The sequence below is a fragment of the Camelus bactrianus genome, chromosome 2, assembly GCF_048773025.1.
Source record: "Camelus bactrianus isolate YW-2024 breed Bactrian camel chromosome 2, ASM4877302v1, whole genome shotgun sequence".
Lineage (NCBI taxonomy): Eukaryota > Metazoa > Chordata > Mammalia > Artiodactyla > Camelidae > Camelus > Camelus bactrianus.
Window position 1 is genome coordinate 93650485 of NC_133540.1, and position 26491 is coordinate 93676975.

The window sequence follows — 26491 nt, forward strand, 5'->3', positions numbered from 1 at the left end:
AATGTACCTAATATGAAAGGATTACAGGTTTTTTTTTTTTTACAATATCAAAATTTTGGAGTCTTGATCTAGAAGAACGTGACTTAACAAAGACCTTATTGGAAACCCCAATGCTTCAGAGATGCAGGTGGCCCCAGCAGGGAGCCCAGTGTGGCCAGGACTGGTCTTGCACTTGGCAAGTTTCAACAGGAGCCCCGCTGAAAACCCCAGGCCTGCGATTAAGAATACTGCTCCCCAAGGAGAGTGCGGACCTGCTACTTTACAGTTTAGGTAGCATCTCATGTATCTTCCCCTTGGACCAGAGCTTCTCAAAGTCTGACTCCCAGAGCCCCAGGAGTCCTGAAGACCCTTTCATGGGGTCTGCAAAGTGAAGCCCATTTTCATAAAAATACTGAAATGTGATTTGCCTTTTCCCACTACCTTGATACTTGTACAGAACCGAGGTGCAAAAGCAGCGGTAGGACTGCTGGAACCTGAGCACGGAATCAGGCAGTGCCACCACACTGCTACTAGTCAGGATATGTTCTTTGTCACCAAGCACTTGCAGTAAGAAGGCAAATGTCTGCTTCACTTAAGAATGTCCTTGGAGAAGCAGTAAAGTTACTACTTTCATGAAGCCTTGAACCTTAGGTTGTGTGACACAAAATGAGAGGCACCTGTAAGGTACCTGCATCCTGAAGTGCAGTTTGTCTCGAAGAAAAGCACGTGTGCAACTGAGTGTGGCCGGCCTGCTGCTCCTTCCACCGCACACCCACCGTGCGCCGTCTCTCCCCGAAAGGACGGCTGACAACTACGGTGCTTTGGCAGAAATGGTCTTGAAGTTAACAGGGTGAGCCTATTGCCTCAAAAACAAAAACAAAAACGAAAACAAAAACAAAAACAAAAACCCAGCAAACAGTACTTACTGCCATTGATAAAATTTTAGAGTTTAAGCAAAAATCCTAATTTTGGAAAACTTGTGATATCCACCGCTGTGAGTTTGACTTAGAATTTCCTGAGACTGCTGGGAATATTTTTTATTACGTATGATGTGACTTTTTGATATATTACAGAATGAAATATATCAACACTTGGAAGACATACACACACCATGGTAGCAGTGATGTAGTTCCCAATGGCCAGCGGGTGCTGTAAAGTTATGCATGGGTAAAAGACAGATTCAAAGTGCAGATAAACTAATGGATTTTAAGGGAATAGAGTATAAAATGTTCATTAATGTAGTTTCAAATGCCATATAGTAATCAATCTTTAAGAAACTTAAAACTACCAAGAAACAATGACCCGAACAGGCTATTAAAATACTCCCCCACTTTCCAACCACATACCTGTGTGAGGCTGGATTTTCCTCATATGTGTCAGCCAAAACAAAGTCTCACCAAAGACTGAATGTAGAAGCAGATATGAGAATCCACCTGTGTTCAATTAAGGCAGACATTAAAGAGATTTGCAGAATCATAAAACCATGCCACTCTTTTCACTAATTTTTTTTTTAAGGGGGCAGTTTGGAAAAGTTTATTTTTTTTATAGAAATACGTAACTGATGTTAATACATAATAGTTTCATCATTGCTATTTCTATATAAATATACATCTTTTAAAAATCTGTTTTGCTAATACAAGGACTACTAATAGATGCAACCCATGTAAACAATAGCAGTTAAGGTCCTTGACAGTGTTTAAGGATCAAAAGGTCTTAAGACCAACAAGGTGAAGCAGCGTTATCTTAGACTCCTCCCATCCTCACAGTCAGTACTCACACGGGGGACCTGGTGCACTGACAGGGCCTTCAGAAGTTCACAAGCTGAGGAGAGCTGCCCTCTTCTCTGAATTTCGGTGCCATGGCTCTCCCAACACCATGCTATCTCTAAGCATGGGAGCTTGGTGTGGTGCCATTTCTAGCAGAAGTCAAAAGGAACAACAAATAAAAAGGAGCTTTGCAGGGGGTGGGGGAAAATACTGGTAAAGCAAAAAAAAAAAAAAAAAAAAAAAGGACTAAGCTAGTGCTAAACCAGTTCCACTGGACTGCTTCTTCTGTGATGCTACAAAAGGGCCAAAATGAGTGAAGAGGAAATTTTATTGAAGATGTTTTTTGCATGTTTGTCCTTGAAACCCTGACAGAATTTTTGCAGGCTCATCCTTGACAGCAACTCTTCCAAGGTCATTAGCATTTTGAGTAGTACTGCATCAAAACAATGGGAACTGCCCTAGGTTTTCTCTCTTACCACTGACTTATTTTTGGAGAAGTATCTGTTGTCCTAGCAGTTCTTGGCATTCCTGTATTTTCTGCCACAAAACTGGAGTTGCATTGGCATAGGATCTGTAATAAGCACAATAATCTTTAAATTTGACACTCTGCTGTTCACACTTAAAATGAACTGGCAACTCTGTGAGTATCTTTAGAAAGAAGGAAAGTCACTAAAGCAGCCTAAATAAACTTAAAATGTGTTTTCTATACTCTCTTTTACTGGGAAGTCAGTTTTACAACCAAGTAAGCTAGTAACTATAAAAGTATATGTGAGTTGCTACCATTCTCAGATCAGGACTGCAAAGACAAGACTGGCCAATGACAGTGGGTGCTGTGCTTCCAGAAGGGGCTGCCCCCGGAATCCAGCACAACTGGGAAGCTCAGGATGCAGAAAGCCTGGTTTTCAAAGATGGATCAAACTAGAAATTGAACCAGACCCTAATAGCCAACATCTCTGAAAGCAGAGATTTTAAGCAGGTATTTTTGAAGGATATATTCACAACTTAAAAAGAACTACACAAAGTTCCATTAGACCTCATTTTTGTTTTTCTATCCCTGAAGAATTGGCTTAGAAACAACTTTCTTTTCCTTTTTTGGGGGGATGTTGGGGGATGGTGGTAAATAGTAGGTATTTATTTGAAATGAAAAAAAAAAGTATCTGGACTATTGCATTTAATCATGTATTGTAATTGTGTTACTCTACCTTTTTGCATCAGAGACAGATATACAATGAACATTCAGTTATCACAGATTGCACACTAGATAGTAATTCTCCAGGCCTTTTACATAACCACCAAAGAACAGATAATCGGATTCTGCAATATAGTACAAAAGTCCACAATCAATCCAGTCTTAGCCAGTATCTTCAATTTACTTCTGTTGCTGTACAAATAATTGGCCATTACTAGGGCTTACAAGTTAATAACAGGACAAAAAAAATATACATTGCACTGACACAAAAAGTCAGCTGTGTTAATTGTCATGCAACAAGTAACCAAACTTGCTGAAATTAAAAATACTCTCTAAAAACAGTTTTAACGGCATAAATATTTTATACACAGTTCATTTACCAAAACAAAATGTATTTAAATGATACAAAGCAAAAATAAGTTTCTACCAACTTTATACATAAGAAAGTGCAAAATAACTTATCTAGAGTGTTTTGCTATTATCCAGATGGATGGCTGCTAGGGGCAGCGATTCTCCTCCTCAAAAGCATGACGTGACAGGTGCATACCAGACACGAATGTTAGAACACATGAATGAATAAATGGACAAATGGATGGATGGAAGGACAAACGAACTGCAAAGATCAGGCAGAAGCCCTGTGAGGTACTCTCAGAGAAAGAACACGGACCACACAAAGGTGGATGTACATGCTGAGAATATATGTTGGTAAACAAGTTTACATGGAACACAGAAAGACAGCCGGAGAAACAATCAGTTTATGTATGTGAGTGTACTTGTATGTGTGAGTGATTTGTGATTTCTGCATTAGAAGCAAAAAGAAAATAAACCCCACTGAACAAAACAGTTGCCCACAGCACCAGCTGCCAGAGGAAATGCTATCACGAGGGTTTTGGTTTCCACCTTCTAGTTATGGAAGTTGTGTTGGAAAGTTTAAAAGTGTTCATCTCATATAACTTCATATTACACAGAGGAATAACCTTTAAGTAACTACATACAGACATTCATATATTCAAGTCTTTAAAGAACACCTCTGCTGTTGGGTTTGGGGTAGACATGGGTCATGGACACAAGGAGGACACGTCTTTTAAAAAGTGTAGAATAACACTGCTACCGCTCACCTACACGGCCGGACAGGGGCAGAGCCTGCGGCGACGCCAGGGCACGACTCCTGCAACTGCTGAACATCCAGCATCATTTACGAGAATTGAAGTAAGGAGGTGGGGGGCGGGGAGGGGTAAGACACAAAGGAAAACAGAACACAACTTCTCTTCAAGTTAAAGTATTAATGCCAATAATCCTTTTATTAACAAGTATATTTGAACTTTTAGAAATGGAAGTGTTGTAATCAATTTTGATATGTAATCATAAATAGACTGTAGGCTCAAACCTAGGTAAATAAAGGTTTAAATTTAGTAAGCGTAAGGCACTAAAGCAGCCTTTATATTTTCTCTTGGAGACCTAGTTATCAGGAAGAACAAATTTGTTCTTAAGCTGGTTTCAGCCCATTAGGTACAAGATTACTGTTGTACCAATGCCTGTTTTGAATGCATGTGCATATAGTGCATTTTAGTGCATAAGTGTGCCTGTCACCAGGGCCTAAAGATGAAACGTCGGGAAAGCCAAAGCCGCTGTCCTTCGTATGAAACCCCATGAGGTGTGAAGGCCTGTGACCATCCTTCCTTTCTTGGGCCATGACTGCGTCTACATTTTTCAGATCACAGGGCTTTTTAGAATTGTTCATAATATTATCACTAAATATCTGAAAATTTTAAAATCTAGATTAATTGTTTCATTTGTTTTTTATATATATGTGTATATATATATATATATGTACATAACACACATTTAAAAAAATCCCACCACCAAAGCCTTTTTCTGTAAACTAATCTCTTAGCCCCTACCAGCTTTAGTCTCCCTGGATTTGTGTGTTCTGTATCCAACTAGTAGAACAAATTAAATAACTAAATATTAAAATACTGTAACTATATTCATAGCAAAAAAACAAAAAAATAGACATTGATACAGTATAAATCTCACTGTTTTCAGGTAGATGGCATTAAATGGTAAAGGTTAATTATAAGCAGTTCTGACATGATCCAGTTTTACAACAAGGTTTATATGTTAATTCTGTACAGTACACTTTTTTCTTTTTTTTTTTAACCCTTTTTTGAAAATAAGCTATAGCAGAACATGAGTGTCACCAGACACGTACTTCTGTTCTACGCAAGAGCAGCTACTTTGGGCTACATGCAAATACACGTCCACTAGTTGAAGCAGGGCTATCCTGCACTGCGTTGGGACCCCCGCCACGCAGTGCTAAGAAGGTATGTGACGACCAAAGAGCAGTCCAAAGAGACGTTTACGTGGGGTCTTACAACATGAGAACAACACTGAGGTGGTACACAGCCACGTGTGAGACACCCACATATGTCCAGGGTATCTCGCACCCAGACTCTTATTCTCCCACACTGTTTCCTCAAGAAGGTCCCCATTACATTGTTTTGGTTATTAGCCTAAGTTAAGTGGAGATACTGTGGGCAACTTGAAAGAAAGGACATCGGGCACATGGGCTGGGATAGAAAGGGGGTGGGAAAAAAAAGACCACAGATAATGTCTTTGAGGATTTAAAAAAACATATTTATAATTAATTGGTGAGCGATGTCAGACAAACCGTAAGTAGTTCATTGAGTCAGTGGTTTAGTTTGAAGTCTCATGTTACAGGCAGTTAAGTCCTTATTTAGAAAAAAGGCCTTTGTACCTATTTACAATATACACAGTTACTTGCAAAGAAGTCAGATTTACAACCATTTTCTAAAAGCCTTTTTTTTTTTGTAGTCGTTGGTTTTTCCAAATAAGGATGAGTAGCTCTACAAAAATGAGACGCAAGAAAAAGACAGTTAGTGAGGATTTCTCTTGGAGACAGCTATTGTCAAGGGAGAATCGGATACGGACACTGCTGCTCGTAGGAACCACCTCGTACTCTTCCTGTGCTGTTCACCTGAAGTGCCTGCCCCATGACTGCTCTCCACACCCGTTTGTTCAGTGATCCCTCTGAGTTCCATACTTCAAACAGGTGGTATGGAGATGTGTCAACGGAGACTGTCCGCGCCTTCCGAGCTGCGAGCTGTGACGGGGGGCGGGGGGCATCGGGGAGGGGTCTACAGACCATGGTCTCCAATCAGCTTGTGGAATCTTCAACAAATTCGAGGGCCATCTTCTGAACCCCTCTCATGCTGTAAGTTGTAATAACAGTTCTGACAAACACGTACCGGGGATGAAATTTTCAAGCGTTTGATTTCTGACTGAAATCGGCTGCACCTAAAGGAAAAGCAAAATCAAGCAGTTACGGGACTTCTCCATCTTTGATCACTGGGCTCAGAAACGCTGGTCTGAAAACTAAATGGGAAGCTTGTGGTAAGGATAGTGCCAAGGAGCATCCGGGGCCAGAGGGATGCCAAGGGCACACGGTTTGCCTCACGCGGTCTGACCAAGGACTCAAATGAACGCTGTCTCAGTCTACGGAGAAAGGCAGTACTAAACCTAGGCAAGCCATTTATTTGACTGTAGAGAATTTGGAAAAAAAAAAATTTTCCTTCAGGATGAAGCCAAGGGGTCCAAACAGGTATAAGGCCTGTGCAGGACGGGTCCTCACGGCCTGTACACTTGGGAGGTGTCTTTACTTAGAGCCTGACTTTTTTCTTTTGGCAAAAGAGGACTTACTACCCATTTTAAAAGGCACTTTGGTCACCATCAAGTTCCTTTGGGCTTTTAAACACTTGGATTCACTCCTCAGTCATTTCTTAAACAGGTAGTTTGGCTTTTCTGTCTGGTCCAAATGTTCTCATTTTCTGTTTATCTTGATAGAATTCCTTGAAGTAGACTATACTTAAAGATGTTCAAGTTCTTTTTTATAGGAAGTATCCCCATTCCTAGCACAGGGCAGCACATGACCTTGGACGTGGCACTTCATCATTTTAAGCCTGTACTTCACAAGACTGAAGTAGAGAACTCTATCCCCTCCGTTAATCTGCCAGTAAAAGTGTGCAGAGAGTAAATGAAGTGCTACCAGCCCAAGGGGGTTCAAGCACTGTTACTAGACTTTGACAAGACCCTCAGGAATGCTGACCAGCTCTCTCAGCAACTGAGGGCACAGAGACCACCGGCAGGGCCGCGCCCTGTGAGACAGCTCTTCCTTGCTGGGCCTCCTCTGTCATCATCAACCACTGTTGGGCTGGGTTTTTCAAATAAAGCCTCCATCCAACATTTGATAGCAATGGGTAATTTAAAGAATTACCTACATTTAAGCAATACTTGGAAAACTAAACATTACGAAGAACAGATGTGTGCCCGGTACGTACAGAGATGCTGACTGCCAGAAATTACTAGATCACCACTTTAGAGAGCGGGCTTCTCAAGCACAGACCCGCAAGACAGAATCCTCTGCCAGCCTCACAGAACTTCCCATAAGAGACGGCTGGCAACAACATTCTGGCCACCTCATCTGGAATCAGACCTCCCAGGAGGAAAGTTTAAGACGTTAGTCTGAGAAAAAAATGAATGATTATAATAACGTTTCTTACTGAACACTTATATTGCCAGACTTTACACCTGGTGCTTTACAAACCTCATACATGATTTCATTTAATTCTCTCAACACCTTCGACAGTGGGGGGTGTGTGTGTGTGTGTAATTACCTGCATTTTACAGATGATGAAGAAACTGAAGCTCAGAGAGGGTGAGAAACATACCTGAGATAATAAAATGGACACAGCCCAGGGAGCATTTGGTCAGAGGAAGTCCAAGGCCACGTCCTTTCTAATAAGCTAACGCCCCTCAGTGACTGGCTCAGAAACGATGACACACAAACACACTCTGTTTTCTGTGAAGGCCTCTCTCTAGTGAGGCCATGTGAGCATTAGAGAGTACTGCCCACGGGAACTCTCCTGCCGTCTGCCATGGAAAGTGAGCACCACACGTGCACGGTGGGACCCCAGGGCACGACAGAGACGGCATCCGAGTCAGTGATGGTGGGACAGCGGGCTTTTCACACAGGGGAGCATAAGAGATTCCTGCCCCACGTCACACCCCCAAATAAATTCCAAATGCATTTGGACCTAAAGACCTAAACGTGAAAAACAAAACTTTGAAACTTCCGAAAGAAAGTAAACAAGGCCATCTTCATGACCTCAGCACAGGGAAAGATTTTAAGACAGAAAAAAGCAAAAATCATTCACTTGAGTACAACAAAATTTAAAACTTGTGTGACACAAAAAACATGCATAAAGTTAAAACACAAGCCACAGACTGGCAGAAGATATCTGTAAGACATCTAACAAACAAAGGCTGAGAGTCTGCGATACGCAAATAACACCTCGAGTAGGTGGAGAAAAACAGAAGGGCAGACTCAGAGGAAAACAGGCCAAGTCACCCAAGAGGAAACTCAAATTGGCAATAAGCATATGAAAAGATGTTCAGACTCAGGAGCACTGGAGTTCAAACAACAACCTCGTGGCCTGCCTTCAGCCCGGTGCAGGTGGAGAAGGTTGGCAAATACCACGCAGGAGGAAGAACTGGGAGAACCACACACCCTGCTGGAGGCAGAGTAAATCAGCACGGATGTTTTGGGGAGTCATTTGGCAACATCTAGCTAAGCTCAACAGTGTGTCTACGATCTGTCGATTCCCTTCCGAGGTATCTCCTCTAAGGAAGCTCCAGCTTGTGTATTAAGAGGGCACTTACAAGGGTGTGCACTGCAGCACTGTTTACAGTACTGACAGAATGAAAAAATCCCTTAAAAGCCCATGAAAAGAAAGGAGATAAATTTTGATGTATTTGTATAAAAGATATATGACAGCAGTCAAAATAAAACTTAGAATGATAGTTATTTACGTGAATGGATTTCAAAAAGAACATTGAGTAAAAAAAGCAAGTTACAAAGGGTACAGATGGTATGCTGTATTTATGTAAACTGAAAACACAACAAACAATAATATAGTGTTGTCTATGAATAAGATGTATGCAGTCAAAGCACAAAAATATGGAGAAGAGGGTGTGACTGGTGTGCGTGAAGAGAGGACTTAAAGTGAATCTGTAATGTTTTACATGCAAATATGGGAAAACATGAGCACCTTCCCACTCTGAGTCAGGGTGTCCAGGTTTCTGTGATGGCTGCCTCTGTCTTTTCCGGTATGACAGAGATACTTTGCAATGGTAATAAAAGAAAAATGAGAAAGTGAAGCTGGTTTAAGTGACACAGCCCACTGGAGCGGGGTCCAAACAGCAACTCAGACTCTGTGTGCCGGGCAAAGGGAACATTTGAGCGCTTAGCCCAAGACAGACAGACTGTGCCTCATCTTACTTCTGGCAGAAGAGCTGACCGCAGTTCCTGCAATGGTGCCGCCTTTCTGTGAGGGAAAACCGCACCGAGCAGCCCGAACAGCTGTCCCCTCCTTCATCCTTCACCCAGTGGTCGGCAGCGGAGCGGCCGGGCTGGTCACTCACGGACCAGCTGAAGACTCGGCCTCGGCTGTCGCCCACGAGGATCCTGCTGTGATCCCTGCAGGAGACAGGACGCAGAGTCACCGCGGGGAAGGCCTCGGCACCGCCTCGGCTGGAGAGCCTGCTGTGACACAGGCTGCCCGCAGGCCAGGGCGCTGCGGTGGGGGCAAAGGGGCAAGAGCAGAACTGAGCCCGGTTTACTCTTCCGTCTCCCCTCTCCTTGGATCAAACCTTGCTGGACCTTCGAAGAACACAGAAGGCAGAGCTTTTTGTTTTTTAAATTCGGAACTGGAATCCACACACTGCCAGGCTGCTGCTTCTGATCGTCTGTTGGAGCCACGTGTGACGATGCGGGTGAAACCTGTGCTCCCCAGAGATTGCCTGGAGGGTGGGGCCCGGGCTGGGCAAGGAGCCAGTGGGAAGAGTGGTGGGAAGAGGTCTGACACTTACTTGGAGACGCCCAGGGCGGTGATTTCCGCTGGGTGCGCGTTGTCCTTCCGGTCAAAGGCAGTGTGCATCGTCAGCTTACTCCTGAACACCAGCTGCCGTTCCCACCGGTACCCTGGAGAGGAAGAGTGCGGGGAGTGACCTACTAGAGCGAAGGGAAACAACATTTGTGGGTGCAGCCCAACCTGGTGCCCTCAATGGCTGCGGTGCCCCCAACGCACAGTCTGGCAGCCTTTCTGGTGCCTCAGTTGAAGGCACAGTCTAGCCTGACGCTGGCCACGGGCCAGGTCAGAGATCGTCCCCTTCAAAGAGACACACACAGAGAAGGGGAACTCCTCAGGACAAGATACAACTTCTCCACCTGAGGACCTTGCTAGTTACCTGTGACTACATTTACTTATCTGTGATCTATAACTTGTCTATTTTCAGAGGTTTTCATGATTTGTGAACGAATGAAGTCTTTGGTTTGAGGTGTTTTTCTTTAAAAAAACAAAAAACCCCAAAAAAACACTCAACATATTGCAAACACCATTGCAGGGCAGAATCTCTTAAGGGCCTCCAGGTCCACTGCGCACAAGCAGCAGCTTGAGGCCCTCTCTGTGGGTGGCCCCCACAGCCCCTGCCTCAGTCCACCAACCCTCACGCCGCCCACAAGGAGCGAGAAGCAGACCCCGGACTTCAAGTTACCGGGCTTCAATCTGCTGTAGTTCCGCACTTCAATGGGGCTGGGGTGGGGGTGGGTAAGGGGGGCCTGCAGGTGGGCTCTGGTCTGGCCCTCGGAATAGTTCACAAAGATGAAGCCGTCCTTCTCATCGAGGCTGAGCTGGTCGGACCAGCGCCGGGAGTCGTCGGAGCCACTGTCGTTGTACAAGGTGGCCGTGGCTCGGCAGGAGGCCGCCCGGGGCCTGTGGCTGGTGCTGCTGGGCTGGCTGGGCGTGTCCCTGGGGTCCTGGCTGATGCTCTGCTCCTCGCCTTCAGAGTCGCTGCTGTCCTCGTCCTGGGCTTCCTGCCCTGGGTAGTATTGGGAGAATTAGGAAACACACACACATTACAGTTAGAGCCAGCTTTGTCCCATTGGTATTTTTCCTCTACTAGTTAAGACACAACAGACTTAGTATTTTAAGCTTAGTATAGTAAGAGAAAATAAATTGTCAGAATTTTCAGCTGGGTACTTTTAGCTAAACGGTAGAATTTCTGAGTTCAGAGAATGCGTTGGCCAAAATGCTCAGCTTGGCATTCATTCTTTCATAGTCTGGCCAAAACCTGCCTCTGTGAATTTTTCACTACCTACCTGCCTCCCATTCCCACCGCGGTTCAGCTGGATGCCGCGGACTCTGCTCTCCCCGCAGCCCTGCTCCTCCTTACAGCTGACTCTGCACACGCGGGCTGGCCCTGCCTAGACCTGTCTTCCCAGTCTCTGTGTCTTCCAATGTTGCCTGTCTTCCAAGGTATAGCATAAATGCTTCTGTCTCTAAAATCTTACCTCATTCCTGCAACAGGAAGTAACCATCCCTCCGGACTCCCTCACATATTTGAAATTCTCACCCCAAACTATTACTTTTGGACATTCTTTCTATAAGGCAGTGAACAGCTGGAAAGGAGTCCCAAGCACGGTGTCTTCCATAGAGCAGTCAACAGAAATGACAACAACATAGATGAATGAACTATTGTTGAAAGTTTTAATTTTGTTTTTTGAGGGGGGAATAAAAGTTTATTATACTCAGAGGTCTCAAGACAGTCACTGCGGGCCACAGGGCATGGTGGTCACCTGGGAGAGAGTGCCAAGGGAGGGGACTCAAGCATGCAGGGGAGAAACAGAAGGACCCCTGGGCAAGTGCTTTTACTGGGAGTCAGGGTGGAGCACAACAAGAAAAGGTGCGAGGGGGTTTCACCGGCGCATCTGAATGGCACCGGGTCCCAGTCAGGAGGGCAGGAAGGAGAGCCAGCGGCAGGGGCCCACCTTCTCACACCTGGTCGCACGGTTCAAGCCTGTCTACAGCCTGGCTACTGGTGAGTCATTCCTCCCTGCCCCAATCTGTGAGCTCGCCAGGCCCTGCCCTGCAAAGGGACTTATTACCAGGTGTGTTGAAAGCTGTGATTTAGAATTTTGTTTTTCTTCCTCATTCTATTGTTATTGTGCATTTCTTCATCTCAAAGCCCTGCAATAAAGTCTACTAGAGGGAATATTTATGAGAAATAAATATATGTAATTGGAAAAAAGAGCATGCACATGCATTTAAGTACCAGCCCACTACACCTTTTTTTTTTTAGCAAGACTGATACATAATTTGCCTCCTTTCTACTCGCTAACATTAGTAGACTAGTTGACTAATTTCAGTGAATTTTTTTCACCTAATGGTTTATGATCATTAATTTTATAGTCTTCAAATAAGCTTCAAATAAAACGGCTTTGATTTCCAGTGAATCACCCGCTTGTCCCTGTCCCTTTCAGCAGGCCACTGCCCGCAAGTCCCACCACCTTGTCACCGTCCCAGGTCAACCCTCCTGTGGGCTGCTCTCTCCCTCTGCCACTTCTGCCAAACTCTGACCACAGTATGAATATGGGAGGAGGAAGAGGACATACATGTCCCTCCTCCCTGGACCTGACTTCGGTCTCTCTTATTCATCCCTGTCCCCTGTAGTTCACTCGAAAGCTCTGTTAAAGGAGGTACAAGTGGCCCACCTCTCGCTGGACTGCGTAACTCAGCATCCGACACACGTGGCTACTAGCTCCCAAATACCTACTGAACACAACTGAATTTTTAGGTCCCCCAACACCCAGACGACTTTCTCAGCAGGGCTGCATTTGACTAGGTAGACATTTACGTGCATTAAGGTAGTACAAGCATTAAAATGCCCAGTCCGTCGGTTCTGGCAAAGACAGTAAAAACCACTTTTGGCTTCCTAGGACAGGTGGTTTATGCCTTTCTGATAATACACCTTTTCCCTTAGTAACTCCCTCACATCGTCAAGCTTACGCTGAATCCTCAGGGCACAAACATTAACCACGAAGAGACAACCGAAAGGTTAAACTTAAAACCCTGGTCCTTTCTGTGAAGTGTCTTGTACCAAGTGTTCTAAATCGATGGAGGATGACTTCTTTCAGTAACTCAAAGCGGATCTTAGCCTGACTTTATGGCATTGCTTCCAATCATTCTGCACAAAAATAATCTATCTCCATATTTCACTGGAAAATTTTAAAGTGCTTCACATACAGCTGATAACAGATCACTTCTGTTTGAATGAATGCCCTTCCTGAGCAGGCCCAGGGCGTGGACTCTGGTTTGCCTCTGTGAAGAGTTTACCAGCCTAATGCCCCTGTGTCCCTCACACTGAGCTGTCTAAGTCATGGGTGGGACAGACGTGGGTCTGAGGTGTGGCCGTCTATCTAACACGGTGCCCTCCAGATCTACTTTTATTTTTCTGAACGGAAAGCCCAAGCGTCTGGTACTCCAGGGAGCTCATAACCATATTTATCATGAGATGCGGAAGCTGACCACAGGACACCACCACGCTGGGCGTTGCCTGGTGAACCAGAGGACTTGGCGTGCCTGCCCGGCTCCTTCAACACCAGGCAGGGCTCCTGCTTCTAACAGCAACGCCTAGCCTCAGCCTCTTGCTTGTGTTGTTTGATGTAAGTGTGTTCGTAATGACTTAAAAAAAAGAAAATTATGGAATTACTTTTTAGAAAGTATTAAATACCTATTTGGGCTTCTGGACAGTCTTCTTGCATTTCCAGGACTTCAACAGGCTCAGGAGCTGGTGTTTCAGGAACTTGCAAAAATTCCATTCTCCAAAACTGAATTCAAGTGAGTATGAAAATAAAAACCAGTTAAACAGATTACAAGAACAATTTATATGTTACTGGATGAAAATGGGATCTCAGGATTAAACAGATAATTTAATTTCTGTTATTTGTATATAGTTAGATTTCTCTCTATCTTGAAAACTGGCAGGGACTGCCTCCAAATAAACAGTTCCTCCCAAGCTGTGTTCCATGAGATGTTACTGGGTGTTTCACGGTGGAGGGGAAAGGACTGGGGCCAAATGCACTCGAAAATCATGGTTCAACTAAGCACACTTCTTTGTTTCCTACAAAAACCCCTGGGAGCCTCACACGTGCTGATATAGACTCCAGATCCCCAAGAAGGCACGCAGGGAGCAGGGCCCCGGGGGTATCTTGGCTGAGGGGCGCTTCGCCATGCCTGGCTGGTGGAGTAATCTGGGATGCTGCTCTGCAGGCAGCCGGCTCCGGGGTGGGCCTGTCCTCTGAGATGCAGGGTGTGGCATGGGTGTGGCATGGGTGTGGCACGGGTGTGGCCGATGGCCTCATTTTGCTCAGCAAGTGACTGATTACAAGGCAGAAACCAGCTGCTCTCTGCTTTTATAGAGTGCATTTAAAGAAGAAAGACACACAGAAAAGTCTCCCAAATGCCAGAACAGACTATAGAGGTAAACACTTTATGGATTCCATCTTAGGTAGAGGCCCAATGCATACAAAACTAAGAAAGGATAAACTGTTCAGATGATAAACTGTTCAGATGAAATCACCCAGGATTCTAGGCAGGGAATGAACGGATGACCTGAGGCCCTGGGAGCATCTTCTAGCTCTGGGATTCTCTGCAGAGAAGAGACAGCCCCTGTTTCCCCTAAGAAGCCACTTGACAGGATGAAAAGCCAGTACTTAAGCAGACGACATTTTTAACAATCCCAGTGTGACGTGGGAATCATGGTTAAGTGATTCTGTGTCAAGCTGTCAAGTGGTTAGTAGCACTAACAGGTACACTTAATGGGAAGAGAAGAGGCCAGTCACTGATGACCCCCATGTCTGGTAACACAATGCCCAAGCTTGGTCTGAATCAGAGTGAGAGTTCGCTAAACAGCACCTCGCTCTCCAGGTGCCCTCCAGGTGCCCCCCACCGTGGACAGCTTCACAAGTCCCAGGTGAGCAGCCGACTTACCCGGACCACGCCGTCCGAGTGTCCTGTGACTATGACGTTCTGCGTGTCCCACTCGTTCATCTCCGACACGCAGCAGCACACGATCTGCTGGCTCCTACCTGTGAATGTGTTCACACTCACGACAGGGTTCCCGTTGATGCTCCACACGTGGATGTACGTGCCAGCGCAGGACACAATGTCCCCCTGAGAGGAGAAAAGAAGAACTTCACTCACGCCAGGTTACACTCTAGTTTCAGAAGCAAACTGAACCCTTGGCCTAGCTCTCAGAAACCCTCTTGGTCCTTTGACCGGTGACTGGGTGATTTCTGACGCAGCATGGAATTCAGTGCTGGTTGACTTAATGAATACCCTGAACAGAGGCCTCTTTAGGAATTCGAGGTCGCGTGGATACTGCAGCCAAGGTGCCAGCAAATGGAGAGAGGCAGGAGCTCCTTGGCGCTCCCAGCTCACGCCCATGCACACTGAAGAGTCCGCTTTATTCCAGATCAAAGCGGTCTGTAACCCGAGGAGGTGATGAACTACTTCTTTTTCCTCCCACTGTTTACAAAACCTATTTATACCTTTTATTTAGAGGTACTTAATTTTATAAAATTTTATAAAATGAGCCCGATCATCAAAACCACAGGGTAGAAATCTTTCAGTCCATATACAGCTGTAACTCTCTTCAATAAATGAAGAGATGAAATCTTGATAACACTGCAATATCCTATTTAAAAATTTGTATTCACAGTAAGGTTCGGGGAATGAGGGGAAAAAAAAAAGAAAACTGGTATGTAGGTCATTTCTTGGCAAAATGAACACACTCTAAGCCTCCCTGAACTGATAATACAGGTTTTCATGAGTTCCGAAGATGGAAGAAAAACCAAGCTTTTCCTTCAAATTCTGCCCGGCTGGGCTCTACCCAGCCTGGTGAGAATACAATCCACTAGCACTAAAGAAATTAAGGTGCTTCCTGAAGCATGTACTGCGTGTTACTGTGGTGGACGCCCGGCACATTCCATCCATCCTTACAGCAATCTTGTGAGCTTAGCTGCTCTGAGCCTCTAAAGAGAGCATGAAAGTGAGATGCAAAAAGCTTAAATAACTTGCCTGATGTCACCGAGTAAAGACCTGAACCCAGCTCTCTCTGGCCCCAAAGCTTATACAACATCCCAAGCTGCCTGTCTCATCCCTGAGACAGCCCGGCTGTCACGATGCAAGGTGCTGACTTCAGAAATGACCTGGTGAATTCCAGTACAGCCAGGCGGCACATGAGAACCTACAGAAACTGGAAGACGGTCACCAAAAGCAGAGGGAAGCCAGACACTGAACAGCAGCACCAACACAAGGGAGAAGGGAACGGGGAGGCCGGGGTGGCTGCCAAGATGGCCTGGGGCTTTTCCAGACCACTGTCCGTGCCGGTCTTGCTATCTGTTCTCTCCCTCGGCTCTTATTCTACCAAGGAGGCAAGAACCAAACCAAATCCCAAACAAAAATAATGCTTAGCAAACCACTGCCGTGCCTACCTCTGTACCAGCCGCTGCACCGCCTCTGATGGCAAGTGTCAGCAGCTGAGTTTTAATGAACGGCCCCAGTCTCTGCAGGAGACAGGAGGCAGCGCCACACGAGGCTTTCTTCACTTACCCCAGGGCACCTCAGCTAGAGGGCGCTGGAGCAAACCCCGTGGTTATGAGGGCTGAGAGTAAGACGGAGAATTAAAGGGCAGCTGAAAGGTAGCTGAGGCCCAAAATGCAAAGTGAAGTAAAGCAGCCTTGACAGTGGTGGCAGAAACATAGCAGGAATGGAAATCTTTCCACAAGTCACTAAGAGATTACAAAAGCATCTTAAAAGGGAAGAATCAAGTACGTCTGTAGTGTCTGCAGCAACAACTGCAATCCAATGGGTGTGTACTGGCTCAAATAACAGCTAACTATAAATAAAATTCTCAGGGTTTAAGTTAACAACAAACCCAAAACAAAGTGCTTGAAATAGCGCGACTAAGCCTTGGACTCATAGCCACGCAGCGGGGATCACAGCGCTTCTGTTGCACGGATATTTCCACACACCTCTTAGGTGTGTTGGCACGCCCAACCCAAGGTGCTGTTCGAAACACATTTTAAGCCTTTCAAATACAACAAAAGAAGAATCTGACTCTTTTAACCCTCACGCACCCCACTCATTCCCAACTCTGATGACTCTTACTATGACGAGAGGATCAAAGTGCCGTTAACTAGAACTGAGTAACTTCCCTTTTCCTTTTTCTCTGAGTGACCACAAGGTATCTGACTAAAAGCGTAATAGTCAGCATCCCTCAAGGGGACAGCTGCCCATGGGTGACGGTGTGACGCGGTTAGAACTACCCTGTGTCATGCAGGACGATCCCGGCAGGGCTGAGGGTGACGGTGGGATCGGGTGTACAGAGCTAAGAAATGAGGAGGAGCAGGGTTATGGCGGATTTTGGTTTGCGTATGTGGGCTTCACCTACATATGAATCTGATCATTTGTCCCTTGGACACCGAGACCTCAGTCTTTCCACGTCTACCCTTAGCTCCCCATTTGCCAACACACCTTAGCAGTGACTGCCCTCCCCTCCGCCACCACAGGGGGGCCTGGTCTGCATGGGGGGGGCTCCTATTCTGATTCATTGTATTTATTTGTATTTTTGAGAAGAGATACTGTTCTCTGATAACTTTAGGGTCTGTTTTGAAAAGTTTTACAATAAGTATTGTCTTGTTTGGGTATCCAAATGTTACTCTTTTCACTTCATATAATAAATACTTTGAATATATTTCATAAAAACGTCAACACAATTTTAACAAGTCCCACAAATCTGCTTTTTAAAAAGCATATTCTAGAATGTTCTATTTTGACCCAAATACTTTTAAGTATGCTGCCATGATTGGATTCTAAGACAAAACTGCTCTCTGGGTTACAAAGTTTAATATTCATTTCCTTTTGCAAACAACATATAAGTCAAGTGGCTTTTAAAAATGAGCGCCCATCAACTTAGAAAACACATAGAGCCATTTTTTGTTTCTACTGGCCAGAGCTACTTTTTTTCTGACACATAAACCAAGTAGGCAATTTACTACTTACTGTTAATTCATTGATACAAAGAGCAGAAACGGGAGCCCGGTGGCCTCGGAGCTGGGTTAGGAACGACAGTTTGTTCAGGTCCCAAATGATGCAGGTTCGGTCACGGGACCCACTGACAATTATGTGATAAGCTAGTGATGCGGTGGCACAGGTGACAGTGTCCGTGTGGCCAAGTAAGGCCTAGGAGGAGAAGAGAAAAACCAGGCTGGTCACAGCGGAGCGGTCCTGGAGGGGCTCTGGGAGACGCGGACCCTAAGGGAAGGGCAGCGCCCGTGCTGGGAGCGAGGGCCCTGCGCAGTATGTCTGCAGAGTCCTCACCCTCCTCCTGTGTCCCCGCCTCCTCCCATGGGGGGAGGAGGGGAGCCTGGAAGACCCGGGAGGCTCTAATCTCACTCTCTACCACCTCTTTCCTGGACTCGGGCCAGGACCTTAGAAGGAAGGGGGAGCGGCAACTGAAACCCGGCTTGGGTTTCTTCAGACTATTTCTATGTGGAGATGTATCAATCAGGGCCCCCAAAATACAGGATTTAAACCCGGAATCTATTTTTTTATGCCATCAATTCCTGTTAAGTCCATTCTGAGGAACAATTGGACAGATTTTTAAAAAATGTACAAAGTGTGAGAAATGCACTGTTGCAGTACGTGGTCCAAGAAAGATGAAGGGAGATGTGGGCCTGATGTGTGTGATGAGTCCGTTACTGAATCGGACACACCTGGACATGTGTCTGACAGGGACCCCTGCTTCAAACTAGCATGAGAACTTTTCTCTTTTGCTGGAATACGAAGAGAAACAGGATCCAGGGAAATGGCAATGTGGGAAAACAAGTATTTTTGAAGAAAAAGGTTCAGATTACTGTTAGGAATTCCTGAGTATTTACTATTTAATTAATGGGTTGTCAGCCTAAAATTCTGGTCATGCAGACATCCTTACTATAGATTTAGCAAACCCCAGAAGGCTCTTTTACGTAAGGAGTACTTTCTACCGAGGGGCACCTGTAGGCACACTAGCTTCAAAGCCCACTTTCTAAGGTGAAAAGACTGTCCGGACCAGCAAACTGCGCTGCCAACCTCGTGTCTGTTCACGTCGAGACCGTCTCTTACGGGGCTCCCTTTCAGACCCAGCAACCCAAGAAGTTTCTAGACTACACAGGTGGACACTGGTGTAAGTATGAGGCGTTCAGTTCTTCCCACAGATATTTAAAACACCACTGTTTGCTTGAGCCGGGCTTTAAACACAGAACTGAATTTATATCGTGGCTTTATCACTGTGACATGGGGATGTGTCTTAACCTCTAAGCCATGATTTTTTCAGGTGTAAATAGGGATGATGAGTACCCTGTAGAATTAACAGGACTGGAGTTTTACATTTTTTAACCCTCTAGCACTGTGACCTGAACATGCCAGGTGCTCAATAAGTAATAATGATAAAGAAATAATTTTATATATATATATATATATATATATATATATATATATATATATATATATATATATATATAAATAATGATAAATAATAAACGGCAGATATCATTGTTACACTACTTTTCAAATGTACATCATAAAAAAAAACTAGATGTATACTCCATTAAACCTCTATGGTAAATCCACTTACAAATCAAATATTAAAAGATGATGGCTTAATTATAAAAGGATTCTTACTTTGATTAAAAATTTGTAATAGCAGATAACAAGTGATCAGAAATACTTGTTAATAAAATCACCAGTGGTTCTACTGAATACATTCATGAGTTTGTCATGTTCTTAAGAATACGATAAAGGAAACAGAAATACTAAAGAACTTTTGATTTAATGCTCTAGATGAATGAAAGTAACTCAGAAAGGAAATGGGTATGAACCAAAACCAAACATAATTTGGTTTGCAAAAACTTAACCTACATATAACTTCTGAAAAATGTTTAGATTACTTAGAGCTATTATAAAAAATATGACCTAAAGACAGCTTGCTTCAGATTTAAAAAAAGGACCAGTTTAGATCATTTTCAGAAATAGTATCTTCTGATTTCATTCCTTTATTTTAGACCCATTTCCAGCAAAAGAACATACATTTATTTGGTTTTGTCTATTATGTCTGAAACACCTTGGAATTATGGGTGTTTCCTGGTTTCTCTGGAATGCGGGCAACTGAGGTGCGTATGTTATGTCCATCTTCTGCACGTTCTGTTACCTGTTTGAGAGTGAGCGTCTTAGCCTTTTCCTTCGAGGTGCCCATCTCCCACACACACACAACTGTGCTTGTTCCGCCCGTGATGACCAGCTTGGGGTTGGGGCAGATTGCACAGAGAATCTGGCCCCACTCAGACAAACATTCATAAACAGTCACTGCCTGTAAGACAGAACAGATGTGAGACACATATGCCATCACCAAGCACTACAAGCTTCTGAAACACAGCGAGCATACTGAGTGGAGGAGAACCTCTATGTAGGTCCCTCACAGGCACATGTATGTGCTGGGCTGGCTTCAACTTAGCTACAGGCCCACAGAAGCTCTACTCTGAACTATTTATTCCCTACAGCCTCCTAACTACAGTTGCTGTTAAAAATATAAAAAAAAGGATTTTGCTCATAATGGGGGTCTCCAGTTTCTCTGGTCCTGGAAAATGATGTTCAGAGTGTGTGATGCTATGTCAGATGCAGGGGGTAATCTGGTAACAGGGTGTGTTTGTCGTAGCCAGTCAGAATGTGACAGGAAAGCACGAGGGCAGCTGATCAGTGAGAACGTGACTGAATAGAAGTGTGTTACACACTCGCACAGACCAGGCCCCTGGTGTGCTCAGGAGGGGACGTCAGAGGGCAAGCCCTGGGCACCAGAGGATCACTACATACTGCCTCTGCAAGAGATACTGATGGGGCTCAGAACGGTAGCTGCTGCTTCTTGGGGGAAGGGGTGACAGGTTTGCTGACAGCCACTTGAGAGCACTGAAATGGCAAGCGGGCCAGATGATGACTCAAACGGAGGCTCCTCCCGTTGGCAGAAATGCTGACTACCTGGCTGGTTAGGACCTCTTGGAGGGCTTCTCTGAACAGGAGGGAAACTGCTAGCCCCTCACACACAACTTTTCAAGAGAGGCTTTTCTGCAGGAAACATGACTTGTCCACTACCTTATCCTGACGCGACGCAGTGAAGCTCTCCCTCCCTCTGGGCTGTGGAGGAACAGCTGAGAAGCCCTTTGCTTAAGCTCTCCCCATCCCCATTAAGCAGGAAATCCAGACCAAGGAGGGGCAAGATTAAATGAGTGAGCAAGAAAGAATGCAAACCTTGTCTGACTCATAGGTTCCCAGCCTGCAGCTGAGGTCTGCGTAGCCCCAAGCGAAAGTTTTGTTCCAGGTTGGTGGGATAAGGACCTTATTCTGTTCTACTGCAAGGATGCCTTTATCTGTACACACTATTTGTCCCACAGGCTCTTTGAGTTCTATAAAAGACAAATCAACACATTAGAACAGGGACAGGGAAAACTAACTTCATCATCCCATAGGGGATGGTAAAGGGATCCCAAATATACAAATCAAGCACCCTGACACCTACATTAAGACAAAATGACCTTAGATTGTGGGCTTAGCTTTTGAGTTCTCCTCAGACCTGCTGGGCAGATGTCCATTCTGACCAGTGATTCGCTGGGCTTCCCTCCAGCCTTCCTGTCTCTGGACACTTGCTTGGGTTGGGCCCCTAGTACCCAGTCCTGCCTTCTTGACCCCTGGAGCTGTGCAGAGTGATCTGGGATGCTCCCCAGAATGCTGCACAGACTTGCAACCAATCCAGGTCTTCAGCACCTCCCAGGCCTAGACGTCCCACAGAGAGGCCACGATGCTCCCCGAGAAGCCGCACTCTGCCCCAACCTCAGCTGAGCACACCAGTGCTCCAAAACCCTCCCCAGGCAGTGGCTGGAGCTTGCACAGGGCAGAGTCTTTGTAGTGAGGCAAATGACAAAGAGCTGGTAGCCAATCCAATTCACCAGACTTTGTTGCTCCAATTTTTGGATTTAAGTGACAACTTCAAGGCATTACAAAGCATTTTTTCATTCTAAGGAAAAAAAATCTATTTGGAAAAGTAATTTTAGATAACATACAATAACATTAGTTGAAAGATAGAGGCTTTTAGTTGGCATATTAAAAATGCTGTCTTCTTACTACTATTCCTAAGTTAGTAGAACGTGTGTAAATGAAGATGACAGAAGTTTTTCCACATGTGGAATATAAAGTTGAGCTGCAAGATTTGGTCTATTAGAGTCTTCACTATCTTAGCAGAGAGGAGAGACCTGTTTAGGTTTTTTAGATGCAAAATCCAACAGGCGAAAAAAAGAAGACAGAAAAGGGAAAGGAGAAAATTCAGCAAGTATTTGGTGATTTAGCACTTAGTACAAATCACACTGTTGCTGAAGAGCAAATTTGCTATTGCTAAACTAGGATTATTAAATAACCCCACAGAATCATGAATCAAACGCTTATTTAAAAGAAAAAAAGCTTATTTCCTGCGATTTTACCTTTTACAGGGGTTAGAGAAGGTCTCAGGTTGTCTAGATGATGAAAAAAGATCTTGTCACTGGTGGATCCTGGTGGGACTGAGAGTCCTGCACTGTCTCCGTTGAGTCGGCTCCTCACTCGCTTTGGTGGATGAGGTTTCTTAAATAACTGGGGTGAGAGGAGGTGACATATTTTATAACAAAGGCTAACATTTAGTAGGCCCTTTTGTATGGCGGGTATTATGCTGTTATTTCACTTAAGCTTCACAACAACCATTAGATATTATATTACCACAGTTAACATCTGAGGAAGAGAAATTTCAAGAGGCTCAGAAGGTTGCCACAATCTCACACCTTGGTAAGTGGGGACAGGACTATGATACTAAAGCTTGGGTTACCACCATGCTCTGTGCTACACTGATTTCATGATAATTTTTCAAAAGTTAATTAATCTACTCAAACTGCAATTGATTGACAACTATTTTCTAGGGATGTTTAAAATTAACCAATTCTTTATAGCCTGATACCACTCTGTGCTCCCGGGGGCAGGGCCCATTCCCTCTAACTGGGTTACTTCTGGCTCTAATGGGGCCCTTCTCTATGTGACATCATTTCTGTATCTTTTAGGCGCTACACATAGTGTGAACATTGTTGCCTTCTTTATACTTAGTGATGTTGTAGAGGGAAAAAGAAAAAGAGTATCTTTGGCATTTCCGTTCAGTGTTTCAATGTGTTTAAGATGATTTTTCAAATACTGTTGATCTTCAAAATAGGCAGTCATTTCTGTTGGAAAACTGGTGTTTGAGGAAGATAGCTGGAAAACCTTATACAAAATGAGATTTAAGATGACTACACCACCACCACACTTTGTGAATTTGACCTTCTGGATTCCCAGAAGGAAAAAATAGAAAAAATGCCTTGTATAGAGGAAGATATACATTTCAGGCCCTGAAACCTTTAAACATACAATTCTCATTTTATCTACGTACAGGGCATAGTGTCAGGATTCTGTTATTTCCTATAAATGTTAATAATGAGACAAGATTCTGAAGTTATATAAAAAGATCCACATACTTTAAAGCATGTTCATGAACATTTACTGAAGAACTTTATATGAAGACCCAAGGGCAGGGCAGGCTAGTGTTTATAAAGATGTATCAGTATGGTGACCACAGAGCTTAGATGATTCTAGGATGGTTATACTTGGACGTACTCTCTGTTAGTCCCTGGAATGTCCTAGAAATACATTATATCCAAACTCTGTCTCCTAGACTGTCTGCCTCTTAAACTCAAAAGTGGAGCAAAAATCCTGCCGCGGTGCATGTGTTGTGGTCAGAAGATTCGTTTCCACGAGGGTATGAAACATGGTTCCTGCACTTGTAACCCTCAAGAAAGCGAAAGGTTTAACCAAGGTTCTTCAGCTATCAGCTATGATTGGAGTTTGTCAACAAGCATTTCACTTTAAAAGTGAACATGGTTCCTGCACTGGGAGTCAGAATGCACTGTGAGCGGTGCAGTTTCGGGCTGTCCCGCTTTTCCACAAGGACTTGCCATTGTTCTGTGTTCCCAACTGTCAACTCTGGAACCTCAAAGTTGGCTAACCTACAAAAAGGGAGTCCAGGGGAGATGTCTGATACAGTAACAGAGAAGGATAGTTGGGGCCAAAATGCAGAAGCAGGGCACTTGGGAGAAAGATGGTGGTCTGAATGGCTGGAACGGCATGCCTTCTGCAGTGTCCTGCAGTTTCTTCTGGTGCAGCCCACCCTACTGGTGGGCCCTGGACAGTGGGCATGAAGGAAGGGATGAGGTTCCTTAACAGAGGTTTGCTCATTGCTGCAGGTGAGAGATCTACAGCACCTGGGTGCTGAGAGGCTGAGCTCTGGGTCCTCCTCTCCAGGTTCCAGATGGTGGCTGGAGCAGCCAGTGCAGGGCCGGTCCTAGGCGTTCCAATGGAATGCACTCTCACACCAAAGCACTGATCAGACCTGCACCCATAATCTAATCCAAACCACCACTATCTGTTCCCTGAACCACTATGACAGCTTCCTGCTCCTCAGTTGGCAGCTCTCCTATAGGACATGCATGTGTGACACTGTGGCCAGAATGATCTTTAATGTCTAACTATGACTCTGTATGACAACGCTTAAAGTCAGCATTGGTTTCCTACTGGCCTTGGCAGGAAAACCATCTTGGTGTGCACTGCTGGCCCCCATGGCTCCGTGTGCTTCCCTGACCGAGCTCTTCCTGTCCTCCGGCCATGTCTTGTGCAGGTATTGGAAAGCATGCCCTGCACTAGTCCGCAAGGGAAAATCCTCTTTGACCAACAAAATTTCTATTTATCTGGACTGTAAAAGGGAGGAGAAAGTAATAACCTGGGAACCTACTGAAACTACTGAGTGATATTTATGGTTCTTAATTAGAAAGTTAGTCTAGACTTAATTATTATTGGTCATCTACCATTTGTATAAATATTATGGAGCTTGAAAAATGAAACAAAAGATTGATAAGAAAAACACATCCATACCTGTTTAGGGATCTGACCAAAGTTATTAATGAACCCTATGGTGGCTGTCTCCTTTAGTGGGTCATTTATGTTGTAGATATCCACTTGGCCCTCATAAAAAAGATGATGGAAGACATTTACAGCTTCTACTGCAGCAGGACCTTGCTGTTTATAGCCGAAGATTAAGTCAATCCACTCATGCAGATGGGCACTCACATAATCACATTCCAAAGCCTGTCATTTCAAAACACAGGTTCAGTCACTGGCTGACTTTTGTCACTTCTTTAGAAAGTAAAAGAATTGACCAGCAGTCAACAGGAACTAAACTAACTAAAAATCATATAAACAGAACATTAGTAACTTAGACACACAGGTGTTACATGGCTCAAGGTCCTCTCTTTGCACAGTGGTCAGTGACCCAGTGACGTCTCAGTCCAACTGCTAAGTGCACGTGCATTACCTCACGGTGCACTCTGATGAATTCTCGCGGGTCCCCTTTCGCCCAGGGAGGAAGGATGACATCTCCAAGCTTGGTGCCATTTTGTTTACAGCCTGTGTAATTGGATACATTAAAAAGAAAATGAAAGAATGAGACAAATCGTAACTTCACACTAAAGTAACAGAAACAGTGGGTTCGATTCATTACTAGGACTACACAATTTTACCAGCAGAAAGCACCCTCAGAGATCACCTACTCCGATGTTTCCCTAAGCCCGCTCCTTGGAGCGCTCCCTTGGGGAGATTTACTAAATGTCAGCAAAACTGAGGGGCCCTCACAGTCAAATGACTCCAAGAAATGCTAAGTTATGTGCGGTTAGACAGGTTTCTTTCCTGCAAGACTCCTCAGAGGCACTGCTCTTCTCCAGGAGGGATACGATACAACATTTCTGACATTTAATTGGCCACAGGACTTCTTCATGAAACATTTTATGGGGCTACTGTTTTGAGTTTGTAAAAACTGCTCAAATCAATTCAGTCCTCTTAAGACTTAAGATTTCATATGGAAATCATCAACAATTTCTCTAAAATGTTCACTTAGGCTGTTCCATAATGCTTAACGCTTGGTGAGCAGTTAACCAACAATGAATCTCTCGTCCGGCTGTTTGGACAGAAGTCTGCCATTCGCACGGAAGAGGCAAAATACCCAAATCCTCAGCCATTTTCAGTCTGAACGCAGTCTTGGCTTAAGAGTAAAGTAAAGTGCCACAATCTCCTGAAAACATCCGCAGTACATGCAGTTTCCTTGTTTACGATCCCTAAGTTCTCGCGAGAGCTCTGCAGAACCCACACGTAAGTCGCTGCAAGGATGCTCATTAAAAACACAGTCTGGAACTGTAACTTTTTGCTGTTGAATCATTTAACAGAAAAAACATTTGGAAAGACTAGGGGGCTACCTGGCATAAACAAAAACCTCAAGTTGATATAATTCATAAACAAGTTATATTTATTGCACATAAAACTGCTATTTTAAGCCATAGCCAGATAATCTCTAAAATATTAAATAAATCATTTACTATGAAATCTATTGACAACAAAACACATTAAATGGGACTAGCATCTAAGGAAATGGATTTTTTCTTCTTTTTTTGAAATAA

The 26491-nt window shown here is 44.4% G+C and overlaps 1 protein-coding gene across 7 annotated transcripts in view; it reads right to left on the reverse strand.

The window, feature by feature from the left end:
* Window positions 1–2910: 2910 nt before the first annotated feature.
* The window catches only part of WDFY3 (WD repeat and FYVE domain containing 3), a 242829-nt gene continuing 219248 nt past the window's right edge, over window positions 2911–26491 (reverse strand). For all 7 annotated transcript variants that reach the window (XM_074346631.1, XM_074346601.1, XM_074346645.1 and 4 more), the window contains 12 exons: window positions 25357–25448; window positions 24918–25130; window positions 22415–22562; window positions 21192–21346; window positions 20101–20259; window positions 17916–18095; window positions 14841–15023; window positions 13582–13678; window positions 10567–10890; window positions 9883–9994; window positions 9293–9490; window positions 2911–6252 (listed from right to left, as the gene is read on the reverse strand). In XM_074346631.1, the coding sequence (XP_074202732.1) occupies window positions 6129–6252; window positions 9293–9490; window positions 9883–9994; window positions 10567–10890; window positions 13582–13678; window positions 14841–15023; window positions 17916–18095; window positions 20101–20259; window positions 21192–21346; window positions 22415–22562; window positions 24918–25130; window positions 25357–25448 (1985 nt within the window). In that variant the 3' untranslated portion in view covers window positions 2911–6128. The remainder of the gene's footprint in view (window positions 6253–9292; window positions 9491–9882; window positions 9995–10566; window positions 10891–13581; window positions 13679–14840; window positions 15024–17915; window positions 18096–20100; window positions 20260–21191; window positions 21347–22414; window positions 22563–24917; window positions 25131–25356; window positions 25449–26491) is intronic.